Source organism: Parambassis ranga, chromosome 21, assembly GCF_900634625.1.
Source record: "Parambassis ranga chromosome 21, fParRan2.1, whole genome shotgun sequence".
Taxonomy (NCBI): domain Eukaryota; kingdom Metazoa; phylum Chordata; class Actinopteri; family Ambassidae; genus Parambassis; species Parambassis ranga.
Genome location: NC_041041.1, coordinates 8,334,140 through 8,348,671, shown reverse-complemented (window position 1 = coordinate 8,348,671; position 14,532 = coordinate 8,334,140). Strand labels below are relative to the sequence as shown.

At 40.0% G+C, this 14,532-nt stretch overlaps 2 protein-coding genes across 2 annotated transcripts; one reads left to right on the top strand and one right to left on the bottom strand.

Moving 5' to 3' along the window:
* The first annotated feature begins 471 nt into the window (after positions 1 to 471).
* Positions 472 to 4,703, top strand: si:ch73-390b10.2 (Golgi pH regulator). Its single transcript, XM_028393234.1, has 14 exons — positions 472 to 712; positions 1,196 to 1,255; positions 1,340 to 1,443; positions 1,521 to 1,627; positions 1,780 to 1,881; positions 2,021 to 2,141; positions 2,324 to 2,404; positions 2,513 to 2,622; positions 2,742 to 2,830; positions 3,019 to 3,111; positions 3,228 to 3,323; positions 3,659 to 3,748; positions 3,844 to 3,909; positions 3,998 to 4,703. The coding sequence occupies exons 1-14, from the start codon at positions 671 to 673 to the stop codon at positions 4,202 to 4,204; spliced, it is 1,368 nt and encodes a 455-aa protein (XP_028249035.1). The 5' UTR covers positions 472 to 670; the 3' UTR covers positions 4,205 to 4,703.
* Positions 4,704 to 4,733: 30 nt separating this feature from the next.
* Positions 4,734 to 10,026, bottom strand: pdzk1 (PDZ domain containing 1). Its single transcript, XM_028393233.1, has 8 exons — positions 9,948 to 10,026; positions 8,408 to 8,617; positions 8,072 to 8,285; positions 6,831 to 7,163; positions 6,550 to 6,746; positions 6,253 to 6,477; positions 5,870 to 6,178; positions 4,734 to 5,083 (listed from the first exon to the last, which is right to left on the bottom strand). The coding sequence occupies exons 2-8, from the start codon at positions 8,612 to 8,614 to the stop codon at positions 5,030 to 5,032; spliced, it is 1,539 nt and encodes a 512-aa protein (XP_028249034.1). The 5' UTR covers positions 8,615 to 8,617; positions 9,948 to 10,026; the 3' UTR covers positions 4,734 to 5,029.
* Positions 10,027 to 14,532: the final 4,506 nt, after the last annotated feature.

The window sequence follows — 14,532 nt, the reverse complement described above, 5'->3', positions numbered from 1 at the left end:
CTAACACAATGAACACCAGCCGGCGGCAGCACCGGGCTGTGGTGGAGCTCTGACAGAGCCTGGAGCTGCGCTGCTTATTGGTTTAACATACAGCGCCCTCTATTGGAGGAAACTGCACATTGAATGTCTGATGCTGATGGGTAAATCGACAAAGAAAATGCGTTTTAATTGGTTGAATTAAAGTTACCTGATCGCAATCTTTGGTTAAAAATCCTTTAAAATCTAGTCGAGTTATACAAAAATACAAGGTGAATTAATAATGTTGTTATCGTCATTTGTATTTTGATTTATGCTTTAACTAACGAAGAATTATATTATTATGTTCATTTTTTTAAGTTTGGTTAAAAATATATATGTATTTAGCCTTTAATTAGTATAATCGGTGTATTTTTCTATCTTTTCTTTTTGTCTGTTTGGGCTACGTCACAACAGCGCGACGGAAGTGCTTTGCAGGACTCTTCTTGGTGACGTATCTGCTGGGCTGCCGTTGAAACAGCAATAGTGACAGCTACTCTTGAATGCTTCTGAAATGAGCTCGTTAGCGACATAACAATTACTTTTCACTTGGGCCTAAATAGTATTTATAATGTCTGCGTGAGTGGAAACGGTCTTACTACGCACATGTACAGTGAGTTTTTAAGGCACTAAACGCTGTTTGACAGACATCATCATGTCGTTCCTGGTGGACTCTGTTATCATGTTCACCTCACAGGTAAGGATAAAGTGGGAGAAGTTGACAAACTATGGCTACTTTGGTAATAATATCAAGCGCATGTTGTAAGCCACCTAGCATAAAACCTTTAACGGTTCTTGACACAGTCAGTGGTTCCTGTACATCCTGTATTGGTTGTGATACAGCTTATCTATACTCAGAGCACACAATGGTCTGAATTACGGCCATTTCTCAAAATAACGTTTAATTAGCTTAGCATAGGACTATTCACTTTGTCATTGTGCCAATACTGTAATGCTACCAGATTGAGTTAGAATAAACAGTGTGTTTAGGCTTTTGTGTGTTTTAGTTGTGGGATTAACTTTTGTGTACAGCTGCAATATTGCAAATAATATTAATAATGTCTCTAACTTATTCAAATATTCCTACAGTCTCTGAGAATGAGCCAACAGGCATCATTAAGTGCAATTTAACTAAATGTGACGATATTCCTCTGAATAAATCCCATTTAACTCATCACAGGTGCTGTTCTTTGGATTTGGCTGGTTGTTCTTTATGCGGCAGCTGTTCAAAGACTATGAGGTACAGTGTTATCATGAGCTGTTTATTTACTATTGATCACATGACCAGTTTTTTTTTATTTGTGCTGTGTTTATTTGTTTGCAGGTGCGGCAGTATGTTGTTCAGGTGGTTTTCTCTGTCACCTTTGCTTTTTCATGTACCATGTTTGAACTCATCATCTTTGAGATTCTTGGTGCCTTAAGCAGCAGGTAAGTGTATTTTTTGTGTTATTATTGTTTCCTTCAGCAGATGACTTAATTTACACGGCCTCATTTGTTTGCCACAGTTCCAGGTATTTCCACTGGAAGCTGAACCTGTATGTGATTCTGTTGGTTCTGATCTTTGTGGTGCCTTTCTACATTGGTTACTTCGTTGTCAGCAACATACGCCTTTGTAAGTACAATCACTTCATTTTGACCGATGTAAATAAAGCATGAGTGTGCTGTTGATGGTGCTGGTGAGATGTTATGTCACATATTTATTCTAATTTCTCTATGGTGATTAATAAAGTTAAACTTAATCTTATTTGCTATGTGTCCCTGTAGTGCATAGACAAAGGCTTCTCTTTGCCTGTATGGTGTGGTTTACCTTCATGTATTTCTTCTGGAAGCTGGGAGACCCGTTCCCCATCCTAAGTCCAAAACATGGTGAGTGTGTGTAGCTGTCTTCACCTTTATTCACCTGTCATATGTTTGAAACATCATGCAATTGTTAAATTACAGTACAATGTGACCTTCCCCTTGCCTGTAAGGGTAAAACAGTGGTGTTGGCTTTTGTTTCGTGTAGGAATTCTGTCCATTGAGCAGCTAATCAGTCGTGTTGGTGTGATTGGAGTCACTCTCATGGCTCTGCTGTCTGGGTTTGGTGCCGTCAACTGTCCATACACATACATGTCCTATTTTCTAAGGTGAGCTCAGCTGTGGGTCTTCTCTGACCTTATCTTCAGCAGCTACTGTACAGTACTTCATGCAATGCTGTGATCTGAGTTGACTTAGTCTCAGTGATGATCATACTCATTTGTATCTCTCCTTGTTTAGCACTACTTTGACAAAAAATCGCAATGGTTTTATGATTCTTGCTTGTTCACAGAAATGTGACAGACAGTGACATCCTTGCTCTTGAGAGGCGGCTCCTCCAAACTATGGACATGATTGTCAGCAAAAAGAAACGGTGGAACTTTTTTATTCATCAACTACTAATTCATATTTTGTGTCTGTGCAGTTTTATGAATGGTTTGGTGTGGATGGTTTTTATGATTGGTTTGTACCCTTTATGAAGAATTGCCATGACACGGAGGCAGATGTATCAACGTGGAGAAGACCAGAACAAACAGACAGGATTCTGGGGTATGATCAAGAGCGTCACCTCCACACAAACAGGCAGTGAGAGTATCCTTTGTGCTACTATGACTATCAAATTCTTCATGGCTATCACTACCACGCACTACCTCTGCATTAACTTTCTATAGTATTTGTAGTAGATGTTAGCCTTGACTTCTTCCCTTCAGACCTCTCTCTGATCCAGCAGGAGGTCGACGCTCTAGAGGAGTTAAGTCGGCAGCTCTTCCTTGAGACTGTAGACCTTCAAGCCACTAAGGTAACACATTTGTATAAACATCACAGGCTAGCTAATGTCTAGCCACAAAGGTTTACAGAGAAACTAGCGCTTCAATTAAAACCAAGAAGTCATTAGGGACACATGTTTAACATGCGGTGCCTCATTTTGCCTATGAGAATGTATGATAATAATAATAATTATTTGACACCACCTTCCCTTATGTGCAGGAGCGCATTGAGTACTCAAAGACATTCCAGGGAAAATACTTCAACTTCCTCGGCTACTTTTTTTCCATTTATTGTGTTTGGAAAATCTTCATGGTGAGAACAATCACTATTATATCACTAGTATACATTATACTCAAGACAATGTGTCATTGCTTCACACTCACGCATGTCACTCACAATCACATATGTTTGTTTCTTTTTTAAAATAGGCCACAATAAACATAGTGTTCGACAGAGTTGGAAAGACGGATCCAGTGACGAGGGGAATTGAAATTACAGTGAACTACTTGGGCATCCAGTTTGATGTGAGACTCACATACACACGTGCACAAGATAAACTAAGCATAACCTTATCAATGGCTTGAAACTGAAGTCTTAGATAACATGACTGAAAACATAAGTAATACAATCGCACACAGCTGCAGTAATACAGTCATGTGTCACACAGCATGACTTGTTGTAAAGATAATTGCTGGCTCATTATCGTCTCTTCTTGCTTGCTCTGCAGTAAACCCGGTCATGTGTGCATTTAATCTCACAGCTCCCACTCATCAAGCATGCCATTACATGTGAATCTCTCCCTCTCTTTGCTCATGCTGATTTTGTTCTTTGCTTTTCTTACTGTTTTTCTCCATGTCAGGTAAAGTTTTGGTCCCAACACATCTCTTTCATTTTGGTTGGAATTATAATCGTTACATCCATACGTGGCTTACTCATCACCCTCACTAAGGTAAAGCAATTATGTTTAAAGGCTCCTGATTGATTGCTTGTACTTGATGTATGTTTTCCAAATTGAACGTTTTTGTTTTTAATTTGAATGTCTAGTTCTTCTATGCCATATCGAGCAGCAAGTCGTCCAATGTCATCGTGCTCGTCCTTGCCCAGATCATGGTGAGTGATTTTGTATTTTACAACAGAGCACAGCCAACAAACTACAAAGAAACCTAAACTGTTGTCTCTGTGTGTCTAAACCAAATAGGGAATGTACTTTGTGTCATCTGTGCTGCTGATGCGTATGAGCATGCCGCTGGAGTATCGTTCCATTGTGACAGAGGTCCTGGGAGAGCTGCAGTTTAACTTTTACCACCGCTGGTTCGATGTCATCTTCCTGGTCAGCGCCTTGTCCAGCATCCTGTTCCTTTATCTTGCACACAAGCAGGCACCAGAAAAACACATGGCCCTCTAATGTTTTCCACTCTTCACATGTTGACATTTAATCTGGATCTTCCAGACATATTTTATATTTATAAATATATGGGACATAATTACCTGGACTTTGCATTCCTGAATCAGGAATAGCTATAGCTAATAGCTATTTTTTTTTGCAATTGATGGGGATCTAAGCAAACAACTTTAGAAATGGACTAAAATGACAGAACAACACTGCTATCAGGAATTCAGTTTGTCCTAAAAATAGTATTGCTTTGTTCTCTGTACTCTTTTTTTTCCAACATTTCTTCAGTCTGAACACACTGGAGCTGAACTATTCACAGCATATCTCTGCTTCACTCCCGCTGAGGTGGAAATACAAAGAAAAAATCAAAGCAGTTGTAATATTTAGCAAAATATGTCATGATCAAAAATAGATATCCTGTAAGTTTTGGGTTAACTGAGCAGGTTTGTTTATTTCTGTTTAATTTTTGAAACATTAAAAAAAAAGACAGCAGTTTGTTTATCAAGGAAAATGTTTACCAACAGTATTAATAGTGTTTCCAATCTGGTTAATATTGATAAGGTCAGATATATGATATTACTCATCACTGCACAAACTCATCAACAAGCAGATCAAAAGAGCACATATACACTCAGAAACATCGTTGCTCTCAGCCCATTCACACAATTGATGCAGCTGCTGTGAATCCGTTGTTGACGGTGGATTTCAAGTCTTTACGCCCTGGTTATGTTGTTTTTTTTTCATCTCTTGTGATATTGACTGAATGTGTGAAGCCCCAAGAGCTTCTTGTTAACAGATCAACATTAGATTAGACTAAATCAGGAGATTGATTTCCTCTCAGAGTCTCACGTCGAAGCTTTCTTCAGATGAAGATGACGACACAGATGGCGTCTGTAAGAGAAAATACGATGGAAAAATAAGCAAATGGACATGTACAAACAAGGCCAAACATCTGCAGCAAGTGCTGTTAGCATGCTAACATGGATGGTATTTAACACCACCATTAACATGCAGCTGAGGCTGATCAGAATGTCATTTGGAACTGAATTGATAGGGTTTCATTGGTAGGACATTCTAACCCTGGGTACCCTGTATGTGGATGTGGGTTTTTAAGAGGCAGGGTCGTCGGTGTTTCTTTTCCAGAAGTCCCCATGTCAGAATTTGTCATATCTTGACATAACTTGTGGAAAGAACACCAGTAATTGTGTCCCATTTGGCAATTATCCCAGGATGCAAGTACTGGTAGTTGCCATGAAAACTGTGTTCTCGTAACGGTCACTTCTTTTCAGGAAATTAGTCATTACTTGGATGCCAGAGCTCATCACCATGACAACTCAGAAAAGTACAGGTTGAAGAGATGTACCTTAGGGAAAGGTTGTATTGTTCTTTTCCTTTACCATTCATCTTAATCACATTCTATTCTTCTGAAAGGGAACGTCTGTGTCATTGTATATCATTTTCTATTTTTGTTGTGAGTTTAAACGCTGCCTTACAATGACACCATGTGATACCTAAGCGAGATTATAAGTGTGTAAGAGTATGTTGAACACAAATGTCTGTTCTAAATATTCTATATACATGCACAAGTGTCTCATTTGGACTAGTAGTGGATTGACAGACCAACAAAACATTATCATATCCCAAACTGCTTGTGTAGCTTACAGTGCTACCACTCACCCTCTGTTTTTCTGGTTCACTTGGGGTGTCAGGTCTGGCCTCCTCCTGCTGCTGCATGTCCCTCCTGCTGGTGTGGACGTCCACGTAGGATGTGTCTCCGAGAAGCAGGCGTGTGATGGTCACTCCTTTAGCGTTGAGCTTTTCGTAGACACTCCTCTTTGCCACCAGCATCTCCAGGAAGTCGCCACTGCGGCGGATCATCGCTACCACCTCTTCATGGCATCTCTGCTCAACATTCACCCCGTTCACCTCCACCACGATGTCGTCGTCCTCCAGGCCTGCCTTGTCAGCCACTCCACCCTTCACCACCTAAAACAAAGTGTGAATTACCAACTTGGATTTGAAGCAATAATCAAAAAGTGGACATCCATGTAAGTCCTTACCTCTTTGATGTACTGACCACACACCCCCTGGATGCCGTTTAGGTGGAAACCATAGCCTGCTGGCGTCTTTTCCATCTTGCATAGTTTAGGCTTGAGCTCCTCATCCCTCTCTTGAACAGATGTGGATGGACGGACTGGAGCAGGTAAATTGACAGCTTCTGTGTAACTGGGTGGTGAGTTGGAATCCTTTGTCTCATCCCAGAAAAGCATCGGGGACACGTTTCCCTGCAAGGGTCACAACATGATTGTGTGTAGGTAGCAGGATACACTGAGGACTCACAGTACAGACTGACTCACCTGCTTATATATTTCATCAGTCTCTTTGTCCACCACAAGGAGGCAGCAGTTGTTTCCACTCTGCCGAAACCTGTCTACCACCTGCTCGTGGCTGTAGTCGCCCACCTCCGTGCCGTTCACAGCCACCAGTCTGTCCATTTCCTTCAGACCTGATCTCTCTGCCGGGCTGCCTCTGTCTATGTCCTTGATTAAGTGTCCTGCATACAGTCACAGAGCACTTTATTAAAAACAACCCCTACAATATAAGGTGCATAATGTTAATACACTGATCGTGGCCTTGCCTGTTTTTCTGGGGTCCTCCCAGAGCAGGAAGCCGTATCCATCAGAGCCTTTGGTTATGTTGATGATGCGTGGTTTGCAAGGGAGGAACTTGGTTGTGGCTAACCAGGCGCCCATCTTCACACGTTTGTTCTGATAAAACCTGTCTGTCTCTTCATCGACCAGCAGGAACATGATGCTGCTGCCTGAAATTTTGATCTTATCCACTACTTGGTCATGCGTGAAGCTTTCTATGTTTTCCCCGTTGACCTCCAGCAGACGGTCGTTGACTTTGACACCTGCTCTATCGGCCACACTTCCTGGTATCACCTCAGTCATGAACAGACCCACCTCACCTGCAGGGGATGCCAGATAAAATGTGAAATAACCAGAGCACAGGGTCAGTACGACATTCTTTATAACACACCCATGAAGTCATAGTAATTAACTCTCTAATGTCATCTAAAAGTTACGTATAGTTAGGCCATTATAAAGAGATTTTTGGTTGCCAGGTTGTGAACACTTGGTCTTACAATTTAGCTTTAGTTGCAATTTAGCAACTCAAAATGATTTAAATATGCATTGACAAGTTATTAACATTTACGTTTTTAGGTGCTGTACAGTGGTACCTTCTGCTGGTGGCTGGTTAACATGTCAATGTCAGTAGGAAAACTACAGAACACACATTTTACCTTTAAATGTAGTCCAAGTACATGTGAAAATATAGTGAATAACTTACACTGTTGAAGTTCTCTGTCTCTAATTTATCCTTTTTATACTGAGATTAGATAAGATTATGAGATTGCCAGAGCCCTTAGACCTGTGAATCAATACCAAGTGTACCCTGTGCCAGTAAAGCCAGATGTGAAATGGGATTTAATCTTTAAAAAGTGATGATCCATCAGATCTACAGGAGTAAATTGCTGCTGTATCTGGAGTCAAGCCTCCATCACCTCTAATCACACACCATAACACGTAAGTGGGTGTAGGCGCAGGTGTGCTCTGCTACACATGTAACCACACCCAGTATTGATGTCACATGTGTACTGGAGGTTACTGATATAAAACTGCTATTAGCTAAGAAATACAATTGCATAATAACAGACCGCTCTGCTGGTGTCAGCCCAAACTGACAAACCAAGGTGCTGGTATTATTAATGGCATTGCTCTGTGCATCAACAGGAAAAGCTAACGTTTTCTAATATCATTTTTTTGTCGTATTTTTTTATTTTAGCAGTTCTCTAGCCTTTCATCCTCATCTCACCTCTGACTGAGCGGAGAGAGAACCCATAGCCTGAGCTGGACTTTACCAAGTAGCAGAGTTTGGGTTTCGGAGCCTGTTTATTGACTCCATTGGCGACTGGTGTGCTTTGAGGCTCGGAGAGGTTTACACCCTGTGCTTTAGCTTGTGCGTAAGATGATTCATCCAGAATGTGGAAGGTGACAGATGGTCCACTGTTTCTCACCAGGTCCACCACCTGACTCGGTGAAACAAGAGAGAGGCCTGAGAAAAATGCTTGTCACAGGATTACTCAGTCCAAGGTATAGAAGCCAGCATCGATCTGATTAATGCACTGCAGTTATTTTACATCCTACTCACGTCTGAATGGGACATTCCATCAACAAATGTTCCATTGACCCGGACGATCCGGTCTCCATCTTTCATGCCTGCCAGTTCAGCTGGTCCTCCCATTTCCAAGCAGCGGATCAGGTGACCATCCTCACCTTGTTCCACTCTCAGATAGAAGCCAAATGTCTGGCCTGGCCTCTTGGTTAGAGAAATCACCTTTGGCTTAAACGCAGCCATGTCCTGACACAGAGGAGAGGTTGAGTATTTCATAACTCTTAAAGCCTTTAGATGTAAACCAACAAATTACAATAAAACTAACCTATTTTTTATTTCTAACCTTCTAAATCTGTCTTCTTTCTGTTTCTTTCTGTCACTTCTTCAAACATAGATACAACGTCACATAATTGTGGACCTAAAAAAGCCACAGAAGCGCTGATAACTTCAGAAGTTAATCTTCCATGTCAGCTCCTTACTGGTTGTTAATGGTTAATAGTAGGCCCACCTGACTGTGGTGATGACTGCATAAAAAACTGGACTTTGATTGCACATTGAAGAATATGATTTGATCTGTTGGACTATTATTTTTTTATACAGAAAGGCCGGATGTGCGCTGATGATTGCTCAGCAATGGGTACAAGATGAGCTATAGGAATGCCAAGAAAAATCTGTAGTAGACCAAAATCATTTGTGATCATTTTGATCCATTGAATTACTAAAATTGACCTTCTCTGTGTTTCCACTAAATGAAATGGGTAAAAGAGAAATAAATAGCAATAATAAAGGCTGAACAGAGTTGGTGAAGGTACTTCACATACCACTGGATGTAGAAATAACTAGCCAAAAATCTATTTAAAAGTATTAGTAGTAGTACTTAATTATTTAATTAAGTACTACTTATTCTTATTTAGTAATTAATTAATTTATTACTATCATGCATGTTATAAACTGGCTGGTTTAGACTCCCATCAGTGGTAACATACAATGTGTGTGCTATAGTAAATCCTTTATGATCCTAAACCCAGACATAAAACTCATATCTGCAAATACTTGTGAATCATCTGTAGAATTTAAATTAAAGTTATGTGGGTGTGATAAGCACCGCTGGGAACAACACAAATGTATAAAGTTACATCCACAAGAGGATATCTGAGGGATTCTAATCTTTATAGAGTACACAATATCTGATTTAACATGCGAGATAACGTAAAATATAAATTCATCTGAAATAACTATGTTGCCTTTATAGAGGCTAACTCTATGTTACAAGGGCAACAGAGCTCCCTAGAGGAATTTATATAGTGCTGTTTGTCAGTGGTGTCTAACCTTTGTGACACCCCCCCCCCCAACCAAAAAAAAACAGAGATGTCTCCTTGCAACCTCTTGTCACTGTTTGTGACCTGCCTAACAGGTATGTTGGAGGAAGAGTTTAATTAGACAAAGAGAAGTCTGAAACTAAAACGATGCAGAGTTTGTTAATCAGGTAGAAGCCATTGCTGTGTAATATTTTTAAAAAAGAAAGAAAATTTTTCATGTTTACAAATCTCATAAAGTGTTTTTAAAGTACACTCACCAGCTGCTTCTCTGCTCAGTGTCCCTGTCCAAAGGAGGAGCTCACCTGTCACAGCGTAGCTATCTATTGTATCTTCAACCTGCCCCCCCTCTCCTTTCACTTCCTTCTCCTCCCTCTTTCCTTCATGCAGGGACCAAAGGTGAGCCTAAAGGCTGAGTTATTCAACAGTGTCTCGTGTCATGAGTGTCTGTGAAGGTGGCAGCCTTGTATAATCCGTCCTGAGAGGGGAGGTACTCATCTGTTCGGAGGCCAAAGGTACACGATGCAGGAGCTTTACAGCACATGCATCACTGTCAGCACCACATCATAATGCATGCATGATTGGAACATTTGAATGTAAGGTGAATTTTCTGTTTGTATTTATTCCAATAATGGAAAGTAAATATTTTCACAACATTCCAGAGGGAGTAGTTCTTTCTCCTCTCCACACATTGTTAAAAATTAAACCAGTGGTGTCAGACCTTATTGCCGTTGAATGTCTCACAAACAGCAATGTGTAGTGTAGGCTTGTATTTACTATCTCTCTGAGTTGTGAACAGCTGTTCCAAACAGGGATTCTCTTATTGTTTCATACGAAGAAAATCTAATAGTTAGCTAAAATGAGACAAAAATCAGTCTAAATGTTTTCTTTTTTTACTCTCCCTTTCATCGTCTGATGAAAACTGACATACTAACATATAGGAGTGTGTTAAACAAAACACTTAGAACCAGTCATAAACTCTAATATTTCATTCATTTACTGTACATTTTTTGATTCTGCATTATAGCATCCTTTGCAAATCTGTATAAGAGAAAATACAACTTTATAAAACCTACTCTTAACCCGATTTATGGACATATAAACACCAATGAACAATGTGGATTTTGTTTGATCTTAGTGTGCTAATAGTACATTTTCGTAACATGACAGCTAAATGAAAATTGAGTGTAGGGTTCTGTGTGCAGTATTTTTTTTATTAAAAAAATATTTTGTGTTTTATACACATTGAAGTCATAAACCAATGACCTTGGTTGGTAATAAAGCAATCTGCAATAAGACAGTGATGTCTATTTAAAGAGTACTGAAGTGATGATTTATTTATATGGTAATTTTAAACGAAGTAGTTTGTTGTGTGGTATAAAATAAAATAAAAATATCATTACATCCCAACAGCCACAAGGAAAAAAAACGAATCAAAACTGTGAACTAAAACTGTGAATGAGCTCATATACAGTTAAATGAAGAGTTCAATGAGTTGATTAAATACGTTTTAAACTCGTTTTCTGAGAATCAGTTTGCACCTTACTGTCACCTGAAGTTAAAGTTTTACCTCTCTGCCTTCTTGCATGTAAATACAATGCAAAGACTAAAAGTCTAAATAAATTGATATTTACTCCCTGAACTGATCTGAAAGGTTCTAAAAGTTCAGAGTGAGGTGAGTCGTTCATAGTGATCCGTAACCCTGGGAGAGTCTCCTGGCTATAAAAGGCTTATTATGATAGTGCTGTCCTCGGGATGGGACAAAGGTGACAAAAATTAAGCAAAGCCAAGCAAAACAAATCTGCAGACTGTTAATTCATCACTCGTTGTTGCCTGGATTTAAACTCTTGGACATAGATAAATATTTATTTAAGAAACAAACTTCTCAAGCATGTTTGCATCTGCAGTCCTGTTCTCTTCCAGTTTTTCAGTTTGCACACATGCAAATATGCTCTGCTTTGCAAAACATGGACATATTTGGTGTTGCACAGTGCGAGACAGGTTTTTAATGTAGTTGCAAAAGAGCACACAAATTAATGTTGGAATTTAAGGGTAATTTAAGGGGGAAAAGGGTAAACATGCAGGACATAAAACAATAAAGAATGACACCAATGTTTGACTATACTGATGCAAACAAAGAACTTAATGTTCTTCTGACTTAAAGTCAGAACAAAGATACAGAAAATAAGAAACAGGAGAATTCACAGAGCTACCACAACAGCAGCAATAAGACGATATAAGATCAAGAAAACCTTTATTTGTCCCACAATGGGGAAATTGTAATATTGATTGACTGCACAGATACAGTGGTAGTAAAAATAGAAGAGATAATATACATTATAAAGTAAAACTACCAATAAGAGTTTCACCAGAGTTAAAATAAGATAACATAACAGATATTGCAGGTAGGAGTGGTTTGTAGATTTAACTGTGCATAGTGTGAGTAATATACAGTATAAAGTAAAACTACCAATAAAAGATACAGCAGAGGTGGAAACAATTAGCAAACAATCACAGGAGCATGAAACAAGAAAGCCAAGTCATTTATTGGAAATATTAGAATACTGCTGTACTGAAAATAAAAACCAAACTGCAGAGAAGCAACATTAAAAATGATACACACTATTATATATTAAACCTGCAGTGCAGAACTCCAGAAAGTCATCTGAGAGGTTGTAACCTCTGCTGCAGAGCAGAGGAGTCGGGTATCAGCTGCTTCAGGTTCTTTTATTTGGTAATAAAGACTCCTGGCATGTAAAAAACAAAATCATAGTTTCATATCATCTTTAAAACCTGTCCTATATATTTATGAGGCCTAACAAACACTTCCTTCCTCACAAACTCTTCTGGTCGATACTTTGAGCTTGCCCCATTATTTTTCCTCTTATTTTGGCACGCTGCTGCCTTTCAATGCACATTACCACCACTGATAGTAATGTATATTGACTGATATGCTGTTGGTGATGGAAAGACGTACACTGTGGATCCATTATCCACCCCCCCGCCCCCACCCTTCTGCTTTGTGCATTTAAAACTTTCTCGTTATATATTACTATACAGCACTAGAAAAGAATAATTACTGTATTACCTTCCACCATCTTGAGACACTTTTGTTTACAGTACAGTGTAAAAATGACAATAGTACAAGTACAAAATGGATGCCCCACGGTTCAAATGCATGTGTGTGTGTGTTCGTGCCACCAATGGGGCGTCACTGGTCTGTGCACAACACTCAGGTGTGTGTGTATAACTCCAGACCAGGCTCTTATGGCGTCTGATGGGTATGGGCCTCCCTATTAAAACACACACAGTCACTGCTGGCCTGCAGCCATCTTTGAACAATCGATCCCAGGGGTCACGATGAGTGGAAGGAGACAGAAATCCTCTTCAGCTTGGCTTAGCACTGATGCATTCAGCACCCATTATCTTCAGTTTTTTACCTTGTGTTTGCCAGAGAAAAAAAAGAGGCTTTAATGTCTTTCTGTGATGCTCACCGCCTGTACTGATGAATCATCTGGTGCTGCAGTTGTTTCTTTGATCTGGAATCTCACCTGTGTTTACAGAAAGGGCAGGAAAAGCGTGCACTGGAAAACAGCAGCATGAGCCCTAAAGCGCCGCCCCAGAGGTGATTATCCCCAACCTGTCTTCATCAGCAGTGGAGCATCAGTAATCAACATGTCACGGCAGTTTGCGATTACTACACTCAACAGGGAGCACTGTAGTCTCTCTCCTCATCTTGATTGGCATCCTCACATGGCATGTTTTTCTGGGGTAAGTGGCTCTGCACATGACCTGCCGGGCCAGCTAATTAGACCAGGAGAAAAATTAGTGATGGGCTGCTTGAAATAATGACCTCGTCTTTTTACTTCCCCCCCCCCCCCCCCCCCCCTCCTCTTTGGGAGTCATTTGAGTGTGAAGAGGCCAACCAGATGCTCCCTGTTCTCCAGAGCAATAACACACCTCACAAAGCAGTGACGTTTTAACCTGCCAAATGCACGGGTGCACAGAACAGACCGTCTGCTTTCTAGGAAAACAACCATGTAGCTTTTTCATGGTCAACGCATCTGCAGACTTTTTTCCCCCTTAATTAATGATGGGACCAACCATGCTGATCTCTGATACAGCTGTGGGACAACAATCAATATTAGGAATGGCCGTCAGAATGTGAACTACCTTGCCCTATATTCACCTGATTTGGCACCCTGAGATCATCCCAGATCACTGTGGACCACAGAGTAGGTGAGGACTGACATTTCCTGAGAGTCCACTGAGATCAGTTTTGCAGTTATTTATATCATTAGGCTAAAGGGGAGACTTAAGGGTCATTACCTGCATCACCAGTGCCCGGCATAAATGTCTGGATGGTTAAAGGAGTACTTCACTTAGAAGAACACTCTAAATGTCAAAACAGATCGTTGCCTTCAAAAACATGAACTACATGAGCATTTTATCAGTTTAACTGTTGAAAGATAAATTCCTGTGAGTGTTTGCCCACCTAAATACTAAGACGTTGTTCATTGTGGCTGATAAAAAAGAAACCAGCTCTGACTGGTATGAAAATAGTTGCTGTTGCTCACACATAGAATCCCACATCATCCATTAAAAATACTGCAATGTGAGTAATAAAGGCGGCATTAAAATTACAATTTACGACAGTATTATGATCACAACCAGAGAGGAGGCAGCCAGGCAAAAAAATGCAAAAGATACAGATGAACCATAAAAAAAATGAATAAGATAAGAACTAATTAGTTTCTTCTAAAAAACGAAGCATGACGAGCAAGATCTGATGAGGATAACCTTTATGTTGGACTCACCACACGAGGGCAGCAGTGAGCATGTAAA

Bases quoted from the DNA above. Each gene is read 5' to 3' on its own strand.
- pdzk1 (XM_028393233.1), bottom strand. From the start codon at position 8,614: ATGGCTGCGTTTAAGCCAAAGGTGATTTCTCTAACCAAGAGGCCAGGC. The intron at 8,286-8,407 runs GTGAGTAGGATG...TCACCGAGTCAG, and splicing joins ATGGAATGTCCCATTCAGAC to GTGGTGGACCTGGTGAGAAA. The intron at 6,179-6,252 runs GTAAGGACTTAC...ACTTTGTTTTAG, and splicing joins GTGGTCAGTACATCAAAGAG to GTGGTGAAGGGTGGAGTGGC.
- si:ch73-390b10.2 (XM_028393234.1), top strand. From the start codon at position 671: ATGTCGTTCCTGGTGGACTCTGTTATCATGTTCACCTCACAG. The intron at 2,831-3,018 runs GTAACACATTTG...CCTTATGTGCAG, and splicing joins TAGACCTTCAAGCCACTAAG to GAGCGCATTGAGTACTCAAA. The intron at 3,112-3,227 runs GTGAGAACAATC...TTTTTAAAATAG, and splicing joins GTGTTTGGAAAATCTTCATG to GCCACAATAAACATAGTGTT.